General features: G+C 47.1%; 1 protein-coding gene across 1 annotated transcript in view; it reads right to left on the minus strand.

Moving 5' to 3' along the window:
- Window positions 1-15,421, minus strand: part of TMEFF2 (transmembrane protein with EGF like and two follistatin like domains 2) — a 124,577-nt gene extending 109,156 nt beyond the window's left edge. The window contains exons 1-4 of the mRNA XM_071434533.1: window positions 14,939-15,421; window positions 13,472-13,581; window positions 7,538-7,667; window positions 4,725-4,751 (exon numbers count right to left, since the gene is read on the minus strand). Of these exons, the coding sequence (XP_071290634.1) occupies window positions 4,725-4,751; window positions 7,538-7,667; window positions 13,472-13,581; window positions 14,939-15,125 (454 nt within the window). The 5' untranslated portion in view covers window positions 15,126-15,421. The remainder of the gene's footprint in view (window positions 1-4,724; window positions 4,752-7,537; window positions 7,668-13,471; window positions 13,582-14,938) is intronic.
- Window positions 15,422-22,107: the final 6,686 nt, after the last annotated feature.

The following is a 22,107-nucleotide window of genomic DNA, read 5'->3' on the forward strand; positions in this document are numbered from 1 at the left end:
TCCAGAGGTATTTACCCAGTCGGTGCATGTTGCTATAGTTGATTCTGTACCTTCTGATGCTGCTTTAAATTATATCTCCCAAATCAAATTAGAGTAAAAGAAGCTTTCCTATTTCCTTATTGCAGTTGACAATCGCACGTGGGGTCAGCAGACAGTCTGAATTCACATGGGAGAAGCTTGAATCACCTATTTCACCCAGGAAAAGAATCTGTAGCTTAAAACATGAATTCTCTTTCTTTCCAAGGTTAAACTAGAACAGTCAGAGTATTCTCCCCTATATTGAGAACATGTGTGAATGTGTGTGTTTATCAGCACTGCATTTTATACACTGCTTCGTTCAAACCAATATACACTCCAGGTTTTATGGTGTATTTTGGCTCAAGTGTGATTGCTGGGACAGTGTTTACAGCAATATTCAGCGTGTTCTGCATAGCCCTGCCCATCAATCAACACTGTAATAAAGAAGAACGGGAAATCACTGGAAAAGCAGCAAAGCTGCTGAATTCAAGTAAGCCATTCAAAACTAGTGCAGAGAAAATGCAAAGGCAATTGGGTCAAAGTAGCCATTTACCTGTTGTTTAAAGGAAAAAAAAGAAGCATACACATGCTGCATTATGGTTTGCCTTAAAAAAAAAATAACATGGGCTCCAAAGTGTTAATTTTTTTCCTGCCTGTTTTCTCTGGGTTAGTGTTTCAAGATGACTGCTGCTCCATATAGATTTATAATATGTATGTGTTTATTCACACATCTCTAAGTCAACAGGAAAGGCAGACCAGAATACCAAATCTATCATTAAATCTACATGTTGGCACCTACAAAAAGCTGCAGGCTTCATTTTTTTCTGGCTAAGATTGAAGGGATAAATTGAAAGAATGAACAAATAAACAAGGCATGCTCATCCTTAAAATACACACACGAAGCAAGAGAGGCAGAGAGAGGGGGGAAAAGAAGGTGTCATGTAAGGTTGTTGCCTTTCAGGTTTGTCTAACAGATCAGGAATAAGTTTAAGAGCAGTATAATCTCTGATTCTTTCTGGGTGTCACATGGGCTTGCTGACAAACACTGGGGCTCAAAAGCCCCAGCACTGGGCTGGCTCTGAAGCAACATGTGCTATTCCCAATTCAGACACTGGAATGTGATGCAGCTCCCTTCCCCTGCTGTGAAGAACTGCTTCACAGTGTCAGGGTGTACCACCCTGGAGCTCTAATCTTAGAATTAGCACCTCCAGATGCTACTGTAAAATAAATGGTGATGACGATATTGATGAATTATCACTCGTTTGGTTGTTTTATTTTTATTTTGCCTTAGTCTAGATCATAAAGAATTAACACAAAAATCAAGCTAGGATAAGATCTGTGTACCCAAGGCCCCATAGAATTCCCACTGAAGTCATTAGGACTTGAATGGAACTTGAAGAAGGCTCTGAAATGAATTCAAGGTAGGTGCTTATGCACTGCCCTGCTGGGGGTCACAGCAACACCCAGGGTGACAGTCACCTTCAGTGAATCCACCAGACTGTGAATGAAAGCCAATCAACAGAGCTGGGAGTGCAGACAATGCAGGCAGGGCAAAGGAGTGCTCAGCGTGAAAATGAAACCGAGGAGAGATGTTCTTAGCCCATTAAGAGCTATAATGAAATACTGCATCTTGAGTTTGTTGCTGTTAGAAGGAAGCCAGGAAACGAGCAAGAATTCATTATAAAGCTGCTCAAGACCAAAACATGAATCATTGGGTTCTAAAAAAACCCAGTTGTCTAGAGAACGGCATAGATGAAAATGAATGGAATCTCTTTAAATTACTCTCTGTATAAAGTCTTTCACATTCATCCTTTCTGGCTTTCTGATTAGTATCTTTCTGGGATGTGGGTTTTTAAATAATTCCACACCACACTCCCAGCTTCTGCAATCAAAACACTGAAATGGCTCTTGATTCTGCATTTTTCATCTTCATTTACAGGGAAAAATGTCTTCTGCTGTAAGAAATTTGAACACCTACTGTCCTACCCATCTACTGGATATCCCCAAAAGTGTATGCTGAAGGCTCAGTAATCAAATGTGATTAAGATTCCCTGATCACTTTACAAATAAGGGGACTTTTGTATGTTATTGCTGCACAAAAGAGGATTAAATCACCTCTGGAAAGCCCTCAGGATCATTTAAGTGCTGAAAAACTGAGACCCCTCTGATCTCAGCATCCATGACAGGAAAGCAAAAAACCCCAAATCCTACATAGTGAATTGAGAAGACTGCCCTGCAAACCCAGATGGGAACACCTAAAAGGAAAATAAGGCACCAAAACGCAGCCCCTGGCTGTTTTGTTCATGCTCTGACCAGTTTCCTGAGAAAAGGAGGCTTGTATGACCACATGGTGTGCTTATCTACATCTGTCCCTCACACCAACCCCTTTCCAGCTATTTCTGAGCCCTCTAGCAATTACACTTTCCATGGGACAACTCCACTGAAGGAGCAGCAGCACTGGGAGCTGAACTGGTGCCAGTCATGGGGGAAACCACCTCGAAGCTGGAAACTTGCCATGTTCTAAGAACCAGAACAACACAACTTGAGTTAATTTCTTGCTAGATGTACCTCATCAGAGCAAAGAAATCCAACCACGAGATACAAGTCTGTTGAAAATTTTGTTCCCTTATCTCACAGCTGGCTGCCTGGGACCATCCCTATGGCAGGAGTTTTGCTCAAAAAGATGCTGTACTGGTTATTCTGTTAACCAAGACTCCTTGGAGAAGCACAAGAAAGAAAAAAACAATTCAAGAAAAATCAGAAACCACAGAAGATTGCCTAAGACCTTGGGCTTCTCACAGGAACACGTCCCACTCATGACTGCTGGAGTGGATTTTACAAGACTTGCTGTGATGACATCCAAAATTTATTACAGCTTTTACAACAAAACCATGTCTAGTAAAGAGTGATGTAGTGACAACATTTACTTGTCTGGATTTAGCTTCTTTGGGCACATAAATATACTTTTGTACTTCAAGAACAGCCATAGCTGCCTACTAAATCTTGAATAATACAAGGCAGCTTTGTAGACCTTTAAACACTGTACCAACTTGGGTTCTGTCTGCTTCCTAAACCTGCTTCCTTACTACCTGCACATTCATCCCAAGGCCCTGTTCTGCTCATTGTCTGTCAACCCAAGCTTCTAAAACGAAAGTCTTTGGAAATCACGCCTTTAAACTCCTATGCTTTCTGAGAACGGAATTCATTACTGTCAGAAAGTGGCCAACTTTGTTTTCCCATCTCCTAATTACAAAACAAACTGAAAACTATCTGTCTTCCTTAGTACATGCATGATGAATTTAGTGCAACATCATTTGAAAACCAATTAATTGACCATAGGTGTGAAAATCCTATTGTACATATAAATCAAATTTTAGATTTCTAGTAAGCACTGAACAAGGTATTTTTCTGGTATAATGGTTTAAAAGACAATCTAAAAGAACATTGGAGTAAAATAGGAATAGCTGGAAAAAACTAGCAATATTTTACATTGCAGTTTTTGGGGAGCCAGATTTGAAGCATCTTGAAGTGTCCTGAGTTCAAGAAAACAGCCTGAGTGTGATGCCAGAAAATGAGACCTTTGAAGTGCCTCATGCTCATGATGTTGGCCACTTCACAGGTAAAATAATACCTTCCATACACACTGCACTCACTGATTCCTGGTTACCAAAATCAAACAAGCACTAGGGGATACTTTGCCAAGTAACATGATTGCATTTGAAAAACCTGAATCCAGCCAGGAGTAGCCATAAAACCAGGTCTGAGCCCAGCCCTGCTGTCTGTGTCACACCAAAATGTGGCTCAGCTCCTGGTGGCTGCATCAGCAGCCTCCCAGCCTGATGCTGGCCTTGCCCTTCCCTGCCAGGGAGCTCCTGGAGTTTACTCAGGGAGCTGGGGCACAAATGGGGAGAACTCTCCAGGACAACCTTCCCAAGATACCCAGACTAGCCCTGACCCCAGGGAAGCCTGACCTACCAGCCCCAAATTGACACTCCCTACCCCAAGGCAGGGCACTACCCAGACCCAACACTTACACTTCCAAGAAGGACTGATGTCAGACAAGCTAAATTCATGATGACTGCACCAAGAAATAAAAAAAAAACAACAAAAAAACAAAAAAAAAACCAAACCAAAAAAACAATAAAATAAGCCCCTACTTAAATGCTGGTTTGCCTACATTTTACAGTATCCCCTGTATGCCACAAAGGGCTCAGGCTATTTCCACATTCAGTTTTGTTGTTGCTGTTCTTATAAAAACACATTGTTCTTTCCCTGTGACATTTCTTCATATCTTTAAAAGAATGCTCTCCTCTACCACAAAATATTTGGCTTGAATCCTCCAGTGAGGAGGAGCCAAGGGTTTGGCTCATGTTTTAAAAACAAAAGAAATATTACCCTAAATATAAAACAAATGAGTGCAACTGTAACAGTAGATGGAGATAGAGCTCCTAGCACAACCTATGAATAATTCCAAGTCCTATTAGAAGTAACACAGCTTTCTGAATTTCCCTAGAAAACAGCATGTCATGATCAGGTTCCAACTTGACTGAAATGCAAAATACCACTTTTTTTCAAAGACAGAGCTGAACAAAAGACAATATGTTGTGCAACAACTTAGATTGCAAAGTATATTCACTTACAATCTAAAATTGTGGAAGACAATGTGTGCACACATAAGAACAGAGATATTAAAAGAGGGCTCTTACCTCCGTCCCCAGATCCTGAGCCAGCATCTGAGAAAAGAACAGAAAGGAATTTATATTCATGTGCTCCAGTATGTGCTGGGAGCATGCAAAGCAAGGCTTCAGTGAAGTGTACTACAGTGTACCTCGCCTTTGATGGCATCCCTGGGTAAATTATTGAGATCTAATCTGAATGTAATTCACTCAAGCCATCTTTCTCGTGTCTCTGGTTTTTTTGCTTTAAAGCCTCTCTATCAGATGAAAGTAATGTAAGCCACAGAATGCTGCAATGCCTTTAGAAGTCTCTGCCTCGTTTTGTTGTACTTAGACTGATAAATCTTTGCTCCCAACAGCAGTACAAAGTTACTCCAGTTGGTCACTACTAAATCCTCACCAAGGAGAAATTTTAAAACCCATTTGTAAATTTGTGTCATTATCTTTAGGAAACGGGACATCTCAGCAAATCGTAATTAGTTGGAATAAAACATTAAATTACCATTATTCAAAGTATTCAGGTAAATTATTAAAACGCCATTTTTCTCAATGTTGTTGCTGAGTTTCAAAACTGAGTGCTTTCTCTTTCCTCTACTTGACATTTTGTTGACTGGAATGATGAGAGTCACAAATTTAGAAAGTGCAACATCACAAAATTGCCAAGCCCAGAGCTTCAGTAAGAAACTTTCTAAGCAAGGCAAAGCACGGAAATGCACACACACAGGGCATTTAATAATGGCCTGTGTCTGTGCATTTATTTAATAATGCCTAGAAGGAGTTTCTTCTGCAGGGAAGGGAGGGAGCCTGCCATCCTATCCTCCCCCTTAGTGGAACAGTTATGCATTTATCAGCATCAAGATGAACAGAAAGAGTTTGGAACAGTTGCTTTGGGATGAAAGTACCCTGTGAACTGTTAGATCTCATTTACTGACAGCGAGATCTGGTGGGTCTGAACTTGCACATGCCATCACTGCTCAAAACTAAGAAAGAAAAGGAAAATCTTTGCTAAATAATTGGTTGCAAGAATTGCTTCAAATGGTAGATTTATTCAGTGAGGCTGCAAAGGACAGCTGCAAAAGGTGGCTGAAAAGGGGAATAACAGTGTTTTCCCAGTGACCATGTCCTGAATTCTCCTGATCTGATCCTTTGTCCTGATGCTCTCTCCCAAATGAGCTACTGAGGAAAGAGGGAAGAAAGCTCTGCACCACACTGCCCCCATGGCTCTGGGAAGCTTTGTTTTTCCAGGTGTGCCACATCTCCCCAGCACACAAAAAGAAAGGAGCACCTGCTGCCACAGTGAGCTCCCACAGTACCTGTCTCTCTGCAGAAAAGGACCTGGTGTCCCTCCTCCTGCCCTACCCTTCAGGGCCCTGAGCCAGGCAGGACCAGGAGGGTGCTCACTCACACTTCTCCCAGAAGCCCAGGTCCCACATGGGGGCTCTTCAGCACCCTCTCTCTCTGCCCCATCCCATTGGGAAAACCTAAGGAAAATGGCTGTTTCCTTCTCCACTGAGCTCCTCCTTGGGAAAAGGAAAAAGAGGCCAAAGACCTTGAGCAAAGCTTCAGGAAAATATTTTTTTTTTCCTTCTCTGTTTCTGAAATCTACAATGTGTTTCAAAGAGAACTGCCAACACAGTCATTGCCAGCAGGAAAATAAGTTTCAGAAAAGTTGAAAAGTTGTAGTAATGTGCTGAAATTATCTCTTTAATCAAAAAGTTTGAACCAAAAAGACCAGTTGCTGGGCTGAGAGAATTTACTAAGTTGAACAAATCCTACACCACAGTAGGTTTTGTCAGCCCGAGCTCCATTTAATACCAATTTATGGACAAAAAAATTGCAGCATATGTTTTTTTCTTCTGGAAAATTGTCAGGTAACAGCTTCAGAGAAGAACAACATTTCCAGAGAAAGGAGTTTATTTTCTCTCAGGTGTATGAAACATGAAATTACAGCACTGAAAAAAGTTTGTCTAATGTACTTTTTATTGACTCCTCCATCCTCAGCCAAGAAAAAATTCTGCTTTAAGTTTAAAGAACTCTCTCAAGAACAAAGGCTTACTCCTGCTCTTTTCAAGTTAACTTCACTGCCCACCTCTAACAGATACCGAGCACGAAAGAAAAACATCAAGAACTCCTGCACATAAGCAACTGGGTTTTCCTGGCAGATTTTGCTCATTCACCTTTCTGGCTGTTTTCATACAAGCTGAGATATAAACAGCTCACAAGGCTCAGAGTTGAGCAAAGCTCTCTCACACACCAGTCAGTTTCCTCAAGTCCAGAACAAAACACCTGTGGCACAGACCTGCTCGTTATGTGTGCTTTGGACCAAATCCTCAGCTGGTATAAATTGGCAGGACCCATTACAACCAGTGCTCTGTTGAATCATACCAGCTGGGGATCTGGCCCTACAAGGATAAGGAAAAACCTAAGGAACTGGATTGCAGGCAGTAATGCTCCAGTTCTCTCTCTCCAGATTATGGAGAGGTTTGTGGTAATCCAGATGCCCATTTATCAGACATCTGCTCACTTAATCTGCTACCAGTTCACTTGTCCTAACAGCTCAGAAGTGTAGGCAGGGCACAGGATGATCAGGAGCACAAGACACAAATTAAAAAACAAACCTACTTCTGTGCTGAACTCCTCCAAACAGTGCCAGGGGTACAGTGTATCAGTGACTGTGAGCCCATAGTACTTAGAAGGGAAGGATGGCAGAGACTTCTCATGCCCCCAAAAAATTAACCAGTAATGAATTCAAAGCAAGAATGCCAATGGATTTTGTCATCCCCAGGCCATTTTCCTGGGGGGCATGGCAGGGTTGGCAGGCAGCCTGGGTGAGTTATACCTACCGGTGGCACACGATCCCTCGGACACCAGCAGGATTTCACTCTGCTGCTTGCAGGCAGCCTGTTTCAAGTAGCATTCATTCTGGTAGGTGTCACCATTGGAGCCACACACGGGCACGTAGTCATTGTTGCACTGATGGGAAGGGACAGAGAGCAGCAGTGTTAGTCACACGAGCACAGGGGGCACAGCACCCATTGGGGTGCCCCCACACCCCCCCTGCTCCCTGCCAGCATTAAAACCCTGGGAAAACAACAGAGAGGAAACAGAGGGAAAACAACACAGACAATCCCCTCTCACCTTTAGAGCTACTAAGGGAGAGGGAGGGGTATTTTTAAAAAGAAAAATCAGATTTTAAGAGATTAGGGGAAAGGTAATCTAAATGGGTAAAGTGTTCAGTAAGTGCCCCAGAGAGGTCTCTGACCGTCAGCAGGAGCAGGGGGCATTCCCAGAGAAGGAATAGGGCAAGGCAAATGACTCCTCACATCTGCAACCACAGCTGCTGTGTTTCCATTGGATGGCTCCAGACAAGCAGTAATGAACAGGCTCTCTCTTCCCCTCCTCCTGCACACACCCCTGCAGTGCTCCGGAGGTCTGCACACACAAGTGTGTGTCTAACTATTCAAGTACTGACTGGCAGAGGGAAATTATTTCTGAGACACCAACGATCAAAGTCCATCCCTCTTTCTGCACAGACATTTCTGCTCCTGGCAAGCTGCAGCTGGGATGCTCCACGAGGGTCCAAGCTCTCCCCACGGTGGCCAGTGGGCAGGAGCAGCAGCACTACAGCGAGCCCAGCCAGTGCAGAAGTTTCTCACACCACACACCCCTGCTTTGGCTCAAACTCCTGCTGAGCTCTGCCTGATTTCCTCTCCCACTGGAAGACAGTTTTGCCCCTTCTCGTTCATTTAAAAAAGATAATCATTTCATTTTAGACTGAAAATTGAGCAACCTACGGGGTGCAGTTATCACAAGATAATCATGCTTGGAGGCTTAGAAATACTTGGATGTGCCCAGTACATGGCAATTATACCAGGGATATGATTATCTCGTGATTACCCTACTCCTGGTATGCCTCATTGTTTAATTAGAACAAATGGAATGATCACAATTATTATTTACAAATGCTCACCTCTGCCTAAATCCAAGTAAAAATTCAGAAGAAATCATACATCCTATTTAGCTGTATCATGCCATTATGTGTCTGAGGTGTGTTTGTTGGGCACAATGTAACACACAGAACTAAAATATCAGGGATATTAACATCAAAAATGCTTTAAACTGAATGACTACAGAAGTGATTAACACAAACAATTGCATAGATTGCATTAATTGCAGGCCTCCACACAGAGCAGCTGCCAAGAAATTATTCATAGTTGGTCAGAGTGACATTTTGATTGGGCCAAAACAAATGACATTTTCCTTTTGCATTGTATTCTCTTCAATCTTCCCAAGATGTTGCCCACCCCCAGCACCCTCTTCCTGCAGCACAAGGAAGAAAAACAGCAGCCACAACAGTAGAAATCCTCTCCTTCTGCTCCTCACCAAGGATTCCTCCATGCAGAGATTTTAAACTGTTGATTAAAAATGTTTCTAGGCTATTTTCACCATTATGTTCCAAATCTGAGCAATGTTTCAAGCATAAAATGCCAACTTCATCCAGAAGCTCAACAGCAATTGCTAGAGGCTGATCTGGAATACATAACCAGGACAATTAACACAATCGTGCATATTTTTTAAAGCATGAAGCATCAAATCATGCTTGCTTTAGGTGTAATATCTGCTTGTCACCCAAGGATTTGTGAAGAATTTGGCCTGGAGTATCTCAACAGGCTTTCTTACATGTAGAAACAAGGTTGGATTCTTTGCCCAAGAAACACAGAGGCAACTTTTCTGCCCGAGAAACACAAAGGCAACTCCTCTGCTCCCTTCACCCCGTGCAAGGGATGATCTCTGACATGGACTCAGCTGCAGATCTGAAAGGGCAGACAGCTCCACATAAATGGTGAAATCCCAAACCCTACAGAGGAGTGCTATGAGCTAGGCTGGAACTTCCTCCAAATGTTGGCCAATTTTAAAATGCATTTGAGAGACATCGGGATCCCAGGAAGTATTAGTCCACTATTCCCACCAGCACCTTTGGAAAACTAGGATTCAGATGGGAGAGGCAGGAGCCATAAGGAGCAAAGGGAGGGATATCTTCCATATGGATCCTGCCTTGGCTTTGAGCTGGAAACTGTAATGGAAGTTACCCAGGAAAGAAAACAAGACCACCAATGAGAGGGTTGTGATGTTGGTCACCAGGTGGTTCCTAACCCTCTAGAGCCAGACTCTTGTGTTTGCCCATGCTGAATCCTGTACTCACAGCTCATCACAATCACAAAATACCTCCTGCTAGTGCTGGAGAGTATCAGGTGTTGAATGTCAGTCTAGTGACATATTTTTGTCACTGGTTTAGGGCTCACTAGACCAGGCCCTATATGTAGGGATGATTGTTCATCCCCAGGTAAGGACTGAGCAAGCCTCAGGGAAATCCATGTTAAAACTCCCACTAAACCCAGCAGCATACTGTATGGCATACCCAGTGCCATACTGTTCACTTCTCTCTCACACATGCCAGTTTTTAACACACAGCTGTAGAGCTGGGAAATGGACTCATGCAATTCCATCAAGTGTCAGTCAAGGCTGACAAAGGCTGCTTTCCTCAGCACCTGCAGCCTCGAGTGCCCGTTCTCACAGCCATCTTTGGGAGCCTTTGGATCACTGCTGTGCACTGAAAGCAGGTGGTTTGTTTCCTGAAGATAATTGTAACCTGTCTAACTCCTCCTCCTTGTAACACTGTTAAAAGCTTGACCTTCTCCTACTTTCATGGATCAACTACTCCCAAAATGCCACCCACATCTTGAACCAAGCAGCGCAGAAATACATTCTGGAAATATAACAAAGCTGGAAGTTGGACAGGTGATGTCCAATGGGTCATCAGGACAGGTGATGTTGCAGCTTCACAAACACTGAAGCACGTGGGAGACTTGACATGCAAGAAAACGGGAGTCCTTCCTCCCATAAAAAACAGTGACTGTCCACTGGCTTGGTGACTCAAGAGGAAGGAGACTGATGGAAATACCTGGTACATTTTTTGATACCTTCATGACATGTCAGAGGGAAGAGCCCAGCTGCCAGACCTATGGCTTTGGGCAAACAGGTCCAGACCCCAGCAAGCCATGTTGCCAACCACTTGCCTGCTGGCACAGCTCTACACCCCTTCTGTTGGACCCACTGAGTCTGAAGAAGGAAGGGTTGCTGGTTTCCCACATGCTCAGCTCCCCTGTGGGAGCCAGCACTGTCCCAGAGCCTTCCCTCTCTGCCAGCACCAAAGTCTGGGCTTGTCCTGCACAGGGAACATCTGCATCTCCTGATCAGAGCAGGACATGATGTTTCTCAATAAAATACATGTCTCACAGTAGACTGTGACAGGAGAACCAGCCAATATGAGCCTCTCTCAGCACATGCCCGCTGGCTCTCCAGGGTTGGAAGACTAACTTGGACGTTCCAGAGCAGTCTGATCATATTCATCCTTTCAAATAAAAATAAATTCATTTTAACTCCACTTGGGCAGACATGAAGCATCTGTAATTCTGGTTTGAACAAACCCAAACAAAGACTGCAGTAGCCCTGCCCTCCACTTCCATGTTCTCAGCCCCTCAAGACACAGGCTGGTCAGCCCAGAACTCTTCATCAGTAATAAGGCAAAATGAGCTCTCTATCTTTGCTTAGTCTCTCAAATTCCTGAAGAAGACACAAAAAACACTTTTAGCAATGAGGAGCCTGCTACTGATTTGCTCATTATCGCCACAGAGAGTTGTCACTGAAATGGGAGCCCTGGATTCTGTTTGGGGTCCCCGTCACTCGTGACATAAGTTACCTGGCCATCTCTGTTTCACTTAGCCAGCCTCAGACACCACACTAGAAATTAGTTTTCTACTCCAGTGGCATATCCTTTTGGCTTGTCACAGTGTCCACTGATGTTACAAGAACATCCCCCCAAGCTCTGCCTGTATCAAAGCGCTGTGTTTGACTACAGAAGCCCCGAGCACCACAGCCCTTGGCAGCGCTGGCACAGCATCAGCCACAGGTAATCTGCCCTCCAAGGTCACAGTCAGCCCTGCAGCTCCACAGAGGGCTCACTGTAAGACAAAGAGCTCTGAGGTTTACAGGGCCTGATCCAAAGGCCACTGAAACCAAAGATTGCTGTTGATTTCAACCCTTTTCCTAGTGATGGGACCCACAATTGTCCAACTCATTATTTTGATCTTATTTACATATTCATATTAGCAATTGCCTGATTTCCTTAAATCTGTTTCAACTGCCCCCTACAGAACTGCTAAACCCAGCATACTTAGACTGTTCACCTCTCAAAGAGGGGACCACACAGCCTGGAGAGGTTTACCTAGTTCCATTTACCCCAAATCACCAGGCATTAGCACCCTGACTTGGGAAAACAGCGCTCCCAATGCCTTCTTCCCTGCCAATGGCAACATCAGAATTTGCACCCTCCAGGCTATGAGTTCACTGCTTTATTCCAAATGGCAACACCAAACAGGGACCAAAGACAAGACCCAAGCATTCTCAGTGGCTGCTCTAAGCTCCTGAGACTCAGGGTACAACATCTGCCCTGGCTTACCAGCAGGCAATGGGACAAGTCACAGACATTTTACTGCCTTACAGATTTTTCTTAGAAAGATAAAACAGACCAGACCACAACCCTTGTATCACTGCATATGCTGAGCCAAGGCAAATGCTCAAAACAGCATTCTCACACTGAATATTTGATTGCATGCAAACTCCAAATGTAATAAAAGACTCCCACAGTCAATATGAATTCCCTTCCAACATGGGAAACACAAGCATTTAAGAACTACTGTCTTGCTCTCATTAGAGAAAATTCCTTCCTTGTTTAAAATGAAGGAACTTATCACTTGGGTTTTATCTCCAAAGGCACATTTGTCTCTAGAAATATAAACGATAGTTGCAATGCTTTAACATGAATGGTCTATGAAAGCTCAATGCTAACACAGTCATTACAGATGTGCCCAGTCTTGAGCTGTGCACTGTTTGGCCTGCTCTACTGTAAACACTCAAATTGGCATGGTAAGTTTCACAACTTCAGCAATCCACATAAAAATGCAGAAAAACATTGGGGCATAAACACACATACAACCCTGTGCTGGTACATGCTTTAAACTCCTTTAATTTGTGCAGCTCCTATTCAGGTCATTATTTAAAGACCAGCTGTTCTGCGAGTTAGCTAAAACATTAAATGGAATCCTTCATAATGAAATCATCTGACTTTGAGAAGGGCTGAGGTTTAGATGTAGCTGAGAGAGGAAGAGAGAAGAAACAGAAGGAAGACCCCTTACTACTCAGTAATAGCTCTCCTAAAACTATATAAAACCTAAAGGAAGTTCATCATTTTGGAACAGAGGGATTGCTCCTTAATCTGATCAGCTGGGCAGATAAACAGGCAGAAGCATTGTCACTATGCAGCCCTTCCTGAAAATATTGCATAAGCACATTACAGATCCATTTCTTTAACTAGATCAGAACTCCGAATACAATAAGCCATGATCTGTATCAGAAATGAATTTAGAAAGGACTCTAAATCCTTGTTAAAAGGGCAGGGATGAAAAATCAGAAATGCACAACCTGAAACTGCAGACCCAAAGGGACATTTAAAGCCACAGCATCTGCATTTTCCCAGAGAAACTTATGTCTTCTTGACACCAGTTGGTTCTCCTGCCAGCTTTTATACACACAGCCTGGTTTGCCCTCTAACTTCTCTGCACATAGAGAAATAAATTGCCAAGTGATAGGTTATAAAGGCAGATCCTTGATTTGTATTCTCATTAGCGAATTAGAGAACGAAATATCAATCTTCTTACCTTGAACTGACAGACACAAGTCACACTGTCTCCAATCCTTAAACACTCCCCATCAAATTTACAGGTATTGGTGTCGCAGAGAAAGAGATCATTTTCTCTGTCATCGTAACCTCAAATGTAAAGAGAGGAAAAAAAGAAGTCAGCTTTGGTCTAGCAAGGGGAACAATATGGGATGATTGCATTTTAGTGCACACAGCACAATAACCTTGTTGATGAAATTGACAGAGTCCAGATTTCCTTTTGTCCTTCCCTGTCCCCAGCTTTTCACTTTTCCTCTTGTTTCTCCCTCGGTGTTTCTCTCAGTTCTTATTCCCCACTAGCTCACACACTTTTTTTTCCATTTCACGGACTCGGTTTCCTCAAAAGTCACCCGGTAATTATGCTATTTCATGGCTCTGGGTTGGAAATGTCATCAACTTATCCCCATCCGATCACAAATCTGTTGGACAAAAGTCCAAATCGGAATTTCTCCAGCCCATGACACAACAAAGCCCCCAATAATAAAGACAAACAGGCTGTGTGTTTTCTGTGATGGTCTGCCTGATCCCAATGAAGATTGATGACCTCTAAGTTAACAGGAGAAGTGCCAGGTTCCCCACGAGCCGCTGAGTGAACCGAGCTCTTTGCCTTCGTATTCTCCAGGAAAAACCAACAGATCTGACTGAACATTCAGTTCACGAATACAAGCATGAATTTCAGATTTTGCTAGCTGACTTCCCACTCCAACAGCGAGTGGCAAGATACTAAGCAAAACAGCTATATCAGACTCCAAACCCATTAAGATCTGAATCCATTGATTTTTTTAAAAAACATCCGAGCACTCTTAACCATATCGCTATATGTTTAAAACGAAGAGCTCACAGAGCAAATTCCTCCCGATCTAACACGTCATGTGCGATCCACGCAGTACCCCAAATAACGCTCTACCCCTTAGAAGGCTATCACAGTCTAATTCCCGAATTATTTGCGGTATCGAAGAAGGACCAACTGCTGACTTGCATAGGAAACCCGTTACAAAGGTCAGCCCGACTTTAAGACACGGGCAGCGGGTTCCCGGTGTCGCGACGCGATGCCCCGATCCGCTCTCCGTTCGGCGCGCACGGCAGCAGCCGCCCGCAGGATGCGCACACGCGGCCCCGGCTCCCGCAGCCGCCCGCCGAGTGCCCCGTTCCAGCGCGGAGCTGCGCTCGGCGGGGCCGGGGCTCTCTCTGTGTCCGGGGAGCCTCCCGCACCGGCGGAGGGCGCGGCTGCCGCGCCCGGCACCGCGGAGTAGGGGGCAAGCGGGGCCCCGGGGGCTGCGGTCGCACCGGGAACGGCGGCGAGCCCCGACGCCCGGCACTTTTAGCCTTCGCTATTCCCGTGCATTCAACGGGACGCGGCATCACCCTCTGAAGTTGCATCCCCCGGGCTCGTCCGCGCAACTCCGAGCGCCCGGCGGGGCCGGGCGCGGGGCGCTCCGGTGCTTACCGGAGCAGTTCCAGCCGGTGGGCGTCTGGCAGTCGCTTAAGGAGGTAGGGAAGGCCGCCAGCTTGTCGGGGCGGGCGAGGACGAGCAGCACGGCGGGCAGCAGCAGCCAGCAGCAGCAGTCGCAGAGCGTCCAGCCGCCGCCGCCGCCGCCGCACTGCCGGGGCGGGGAGGGCTCCCAGGGCACCATGACTTCCTAACTCAACTCTCCGGCAGCGGCGTGCCCCCCGGGCGGCGCGGCGGGCGGCAGGGACGGGCGGCGGGGCCGCTGGGCATCCCGGGGCCCCGGCCGGCGGCGGCAGCGGGTCAGCGAGCGGCGGCCGGGCGCTACGCTGGGGCGAGCGGCGGAGCCCGGCGGGGCGGCGCGGGGGTGCGGGCGGCGGCGGGGCGGGGAGCAGCTGCCATAGGGGCCGGGCGGCGGGGAGCGGGGGGAGGGCGCGGAGGGGCCGCCGCCGCGCAGCCGCCGCCGCCGCCGCCTGCCCCGCTCTGCCGCCCGCATCCCTCTGCGCGGGGGAAGCAGCAGGTCCCGGCCCGCCGCGTCACGTGCGCCGCCGCGCCGCCCCCATTGGCCGAGCGGGATGCGGGGCCCGGCGGGCGGGGCCGGCGGAGCCGCTGCGCCCCGCGGCAGCGCCCGGGGCAGGGCCGGGCAGCGCCGGCAGCGGCGGCAGAGCGGGGACTGCGCGGCCGGCGGGGCCGCGGGCGGCGCTCCGCACCCCTGCGCCCGGGGCGCCGTCCCGCCGGCTGCGGGGATGCGCCGGCCCCGACGGGGCGCGGGCCGGGCAGCGCCGCGCCTCTCCGCGCCCAGCCATGTGCGCGCACCGCCCCGGCCGGCGCCGAGCCGCAGGTGGCAAGCGCGCCCGCGGGCAGGGACATCCGTGACACCCTCCGCGCACACGCACCGCAGACGCCCGGGCGCTGCTGAAGTTGCCAACCGCGCGCCCGGGTGTCCGTGTTTAATCACGCGCGGCTGCGACGTTAGGAAAATAAAACACCGTCACGGCTCTAGGTGTGGTGTGCCCTGGAGCGGGCACAGGGCCGGAGAGGTGACGAGGGGAAGAAACGAGCACTGCGGGGAAAGCAGGGAGAAGAGAGAGAGGGAAGATCTTGCCCAGCCTCGGCAGGCAGCGGCCAAGGTCTTCTCGGGCTGCGGCACCATCCCACTATCCCCGCGACGGAGCCGGAGGAAAATGCACCATCACTCTAGCACAGAGGGCTGCTCTGGCCCCCACACCTAAGGCACGCTGGCGGAGCGCAGCCCCGGAGCAGCATCCCGCCGCCTCCAGCCGGCGATGTGCCACGGGGCTGCGGGAGCCGCCTCCCCCGCTGCGCCCTGCGCCGCGGATCCTCCTCCCTCCTCCCATCTGGGGCTTCAGTTTTAGCAGCCGGTTGCCAGGACGGTCGGGGGGACTCCGCTCGCTCCCCCGGCGGCGGGAGCACAGCAGCGGTGTTCCCCTCACCGTGCGGTGCTGGGAGCCACCGGCCCCGCCGCAGGGCTCGGGGCGGCCCAACTCGGCCCCTTCCTCCGTGCATCCCCGGGCCCGCCGCCGCTCGGTGCCCGGGCGCAGCGAAGCCGGCAGGCACCCGCCAGGTAAAGCGGACCCCCGGACCCCCACCGGCGCTTAACGTGCTGCCGGCGGGATGGGGCGGCCGGAGGCTTGGGCGACAAGGGCGCCTTAGACTGGAGAATAATAAAAAAAGATCGGATCGATTTCTGCAGATGGCAGCAGGGAAGCGCTTTCTAAACACGGGCGCTGGACCTCGTGCCGGTGGGAGCCGCCGGCGGAGCAGCCGGGCCGGGCAGCACCGGCGCTCTGTGCGGATGCCGGGCGCTCGGCAGGCGGGCTGGGCTGGGCTGAGCTGGGCTGGCCCTGCCCCTCCTCCGCCCCCTCCTCCGCCCATGGGGGCAGCTCGGCATCCCCGAGGGCTCCGGCACCGCACGGGCGAGCTACGAGAGCGGGCGCTGCAGGCAGGAGTAGGGTCCGGCTGCCTCTGAGCCTGAGACCCCCGAGAGTGTGCGAGGAGACCCTGCTGGAAGTTTGCTGTTCCCGAAAGTATGACCTCCTTTTCGACCCCTAAGCTGAGAGTCCACACAAATCCTTACACCGGTAATACTGCTTGTTATCCCTTCATACAGGGGCATGGTATGCGGGAGCCAAGGAATACTTCACGCTCAGTTAATCCCCGTCTAGCTTCCCCCTAAGCTCTAAACCAGGTTTTCTTCTGGCTCCTTTCTCCTCTGTACATCTGTGTCTGCTCCCTGCTCTGCCCACCTGCTGCTCACTGTATTGACCTCTCCTGCCCACCTGTACTCCAGAAGCCTTTGCTACAATTAAAGGGTATCAATTTGCACATTCCAATATGTTCTAAAACTGATGAAGACCCACACAAATCCGTGCCTACAGTTTCCTATTTACTAATCAAGACCTAAGCAGAAAGAAAATACTAATTTTTTACTGCCTGCTAGTGGTTGTACTGAATCTTATCCTTCATCTTCTGTGGGCTTACAGAGCATCTGCCAGCTGAGCACCTAGTGCCAGATCAATTTTTTCCTTCCTTTTATCTCTTTTCATGGCTTTTTCATGCCATTCAGTTATTTCATACACTAGCACGTTCCTTTTATTACTCCATCCCCTCTTGCTTTTTGTTTTAACTTTCTTCTTTTTTTTTTCCCTCATATTCATTATTGCTTGTTAAAACTCAGCTCTCTGCTTGACATATCACTGAGGTGGTTAAAAATCAAAAATGTCCTGGCTGGCCACAGGTACCACAGTCACACAGCCTCACCAGGGGAATGTCCTCCTCTCCCTTCCTATCTTTTTTGCTCCCCCCTTGTTTCTTCTTTCTACTTCCCTGGTTCTTCTGTGTGGTCTCACTCCTCTCCATTCCCCTGGTTGCAATTAGCAAAGCCTGCAGTTTCTATTCCCTTCTTCTTCACTGTCCTCCCTTCTTCCACCCCAACCTGCCTGCATTCCCACATAGCTACAGGTCATGAAGGCACTGCTGGCCTCATCTCTGGACCAGTTTAACCAGACCCCATGGGCAATGAAACTGCTAGGTCAGTCTTTCCCAGACGAGCAGCCAGAGCCTCTGTGACGCGTCCCTCCTGCCACAGTAACTCACGCTCCAGATGATCCCACAAGTGTACCCAGTGTTCACAGAGTACCATTAAATCCAGCAGCAGAGCCCGGCTCTGGCCCCTGCTGTCCCCAGAGTGCCATATAACACGGCAGCCACCGAGCTGCAGGCTCACCGTGTGACTAACAATTACCCTGCTGCATTTTCAGCCACTCACACAACAGGCACTGCCTGGGGACATGAAGAAGCCCCTCTGTTCGTATACTGGTTCTCAGACTTTGGGATGTGGAAGTTCCACCAGAGGTCCTGTAATTGCTACAACATGATGAACCTGTGAACCTGAAAGTGTCTGAAGGGCAATCTCCTTATGGCAGAGTAGGACACTTTTTAATCTGACTAGCACTGGTATCTTCCTTAAAAAGATTTTCCATGTTGATATGAGAACTCAACTTATAAAAACATTTTGTTAAGATAAAAATAAATGCATCTGTCTGTTCCAAAAGGGATGGCTAGACCCACAGGCCCCTTTTCTCAATTATGCTCTCTAGCAATTTCTTTTGAATTGTACAGACTGAGATACAATAATTTTTTCATGTAGTTCCTAGCTCCAAAGCATTCTACCCTCTTAATGCGACACTGCACACACAATCTCTCAGCAACACATTATTCCCAGCTATACTTCAACACTTAGGCTAGTTGACATCTACAGTCTTGTACTCCCTGATGTGCCCATCCCATCTCACCACTGCACAAAAGCTACTACTTGTAAACCATGCAGGCAGCGCCAGGCTGGTGTGAGGTACAAATTGCGACCAGCATCTCCTCCCTGAAACACTGAGGTCATGCTACTGAGCCACCAGTGGGGTTCCTTGTGGCTGCATGTTTGACTCTAATGCCAGATGAGCAGCAAAAATAATCACAACCTTCTTGGAAGAGCCCTTCTCGTACATGATGAGGGCAGACTACATCTCGAGTATTAAATCCACCTCTTGTAGAGCTTTTCTGAGGCCTGCACAGTTTTGAGATGCTCATGCTACAAGAAACAGGCTGATGAGTGTGTTCAAGGGTAGCTGATACCGATGCAGATTTATCCAATCCACATGGCCATGCCATGTGTACCTGTGCTCCGAGATCAGCTCCCAGCTGACAAGCAGCTGTTTGAGGTGTAGCAGGCCCTCAAATGTCTCAAAGCAAGGGCAGGGTGGGTCCTGGCTGTGCACTGCACTCCTTGAGCTGGGACTGGGCAGCAGCACCAGGCAGAGGGGGCCTGGGGCCAGACTGCACCTGATCCCAGTCCCACGTAGCCACGTCTGTGAGTAATGCCTTCTGTTGCTGTGCTTGGCCAGCAGACGCTGTAGTGGAGAGGAGTTACGCAACCTCAGTTATTCACACTTGTATTATATCTTGGCTGTGCTACTCTTGGGAAGCTGCAGATTCCAAAAAGTTTCCCAGAACTTGGGAGAAGCCAAATGGTACAGATGATGTATCAAAACCTCCTCAGCTACACAAGCTCTGGGTACACAACACCCGTTCTTTTTCTTCTCTGTCTATCTATGAAGCTATGACTATGAAGCTAACTTCATGGATCCTTATCTTTAAAACACTTTGTATCCTGTGTCTGATGTCTCTAAAGACCCTAGGAAGGCAACCTTGGCCAAGAATATCAGTGAAAAAAAGCTTCTTACAGTTCAGCTAATATTCATGAACAATGTTTTCTTTGAGCCAGCACTAGAAGTATGGGCTAACATTCTACAGCTGCTAAGAACAAATCCCACCAAATTACAAGGGACATTTGAGTTAGCCTCTTCCCTGTTGCCACCACATCACAGCCTGTTTATGAAACACACATTTACAGAACTGAAAAAACCCCAACCAACCCCACTCTGCACAATTCTTGAGAGAATGAGAGCTACACGTGTGCGAGCTACTGCAAGCTGCCACCACTAGTTGTAGTTCATAAGGAAAAAAAGGTTAAAGAATCTATTTAACCTGCAAGAGATTTGCCCAAACATGGTCACAGCCAATCCTAAAGAAAATGGAATGTGGGGCTCACCAATCTTCAGTGGTAATTCTTGACAAAATGTGGGTCTGATTCAAAAGATCCCACCAGAAAAGGCTTGGAAGCCCAGTTGCCAGTTCAAAGACCCAAGGCAGAAGGAAAGGATGTTACCTATTCCAGCAGAAGACCTGTAAAGGACACACAACCTGTATGCACTACTTACTGTGTATGAAGCTGGAATTTCTCCCCTTACCATGGAAGAACAATGCTTATTTCAGGTCTGTGTATTTTCAGGCCTGGTTTGACCAAAAGTTGGCATACTTAGCCTAGACACGTGTTTCTGTCAGAAGTTTGTGAATCTCTAGCAGATTTTATGATCATCTATTTTTCATGTGTGCAGGAAAAGCACACATGGCTTCACTCAAGTGCACAGGCAGTAGGGAGCTCTTTGCCTACATGCAGTTTTACAGATTTTATACAGCTTTCAGCTAAATCACATATCTCCATGCAAAGTATGCCACTCTTGGATATCACATGGATTTTTAATGCTCTGAGGGACCCTTTGGGTCTATAAACAACAACTAGATTACATTCATCTACATCATGACAGACTTCCTCCCCTTGCTTGTGAGACAAAATATGGCTCTTGTTCTTCCCTGGAACTAGTATGGAATCCAAGCACCACTCATGTACAGTTATGAGAAAACCATGCCATATTTTTCATTGTAATTAACTGCTTCAGAGCAAGACTTCTCATGTATAAAGATGAAGAAAGGTCTCAGCTTTGCCTGAAAGACAACTTGCCTTTCAGCAATGTCTCACACTTTGAGTTTTGACTGAAACATTCCACTGCTTTGGTGACCTGTTGTGCCAAAAAAGCTGCCTCGTGTTACGCTTCACTTTCAGCTGAATTTGCCAGCACATGCCAAGGGACAGAACAAAGTATTGCAATTTACACTGGAACGCTATTTTGTGCTGCTCCACACATGAAATTGATGTCAGGAAAAAGTGCACAAAGGGCATGGAAAACGTAAATAAATACTGTGATCCTTTTACCTTCAGTTTTAAATAGATGGATTGAAATGCATGGATCCTAAAGATTTATGAATCCGTTTATAGTCCATTCTGGAGTTTTAACATTTCATGCAGCTTGTAGGAGGGAGTGTATTATTTATAAAAAGTCATGGTTATTCAGCAGTGTTGATTTCTGAAGAGCAACAAAATACCTTCAAGGGAGAAGAAGAAATTCATAACTCTGGTTTACTACCAGGGTTAGCCAACTTAAAGGTCTTTGCTCATGACTGATTTACAAAGACCTTTACTCTTATGAGCATGTTTGGAACACTGGACATTTTGCTACCAGCAGTAGGAATCACATCCATCTCTCAGGACAGACAGTACTGCAATGGATTCAAAGAGGTGGTGGTGGGGGAACCTTTACTGTTTGAGAGATACTTGAGCTTTACTTTTGCAGCCCTTTTCCCAGCACAGTATTAAATGGAAATTCAGAACTAGGGCCTGCAGGGAGAAAACCCACATCAGCTATTCACAGATATAATTTCTGTGTGACATCAGTTTCTTGGCCATGTGAACAATTTCTTCCATCTGATGAAATGTAACATCCATTTCTTGTTTTCATTTTCTATCTTTGGGGTCCTTTGCCCAAAGTTGTTTTTAAGACAAAGGGCCTGAAAGGATTATAATGTAAAAGTAAGTGCAGCCTTAGCATACCTTTGGTCTTTCTATCTACTTTACCTCATTGGAATTGCAGTGATTGCTTTTCTTCCTAGCAGGTAATAAATCAGTTTCAATGAAAAAGAAAAACAACTCAGACATAAACCAGCATTTTCCAATAGTCTTTCTCAGTCAACTTTTATCTTCACCCTCTGTGAAAGTGGAGCTTGCAGAAGTTGCATTCAGCTCACCTCAACTGACCAGACTGTATCCTTTTAGATATATACAATTCCTGCAAGGCACCAAGGGAAGTGCATAGTTTAACTGAACAAATCCCAAGCAGTCTGACCTATCCCTCCTGTCTCTGCTTGGCAGTGCTGTCAACAGAAACACCTGAACTGTGTCTATGTGTAGAGCAGAGAGC

Source organism: Agelaius tricolor, unplaced genomic scaffold (genome assembly GCF_023055355.1).
Source record: "Agelaius tricolor isolate 1412-34295 unplaced genomic scaffold, bAgeTri1.0.p SCAF_10, whole genome shotgun sequence".
Lineage (NCBI taxonomy): Eukaryota > Metazoa > Chordata > Aves > Passeriformes > Icteridae > Agelaius > Agelaius tricolor.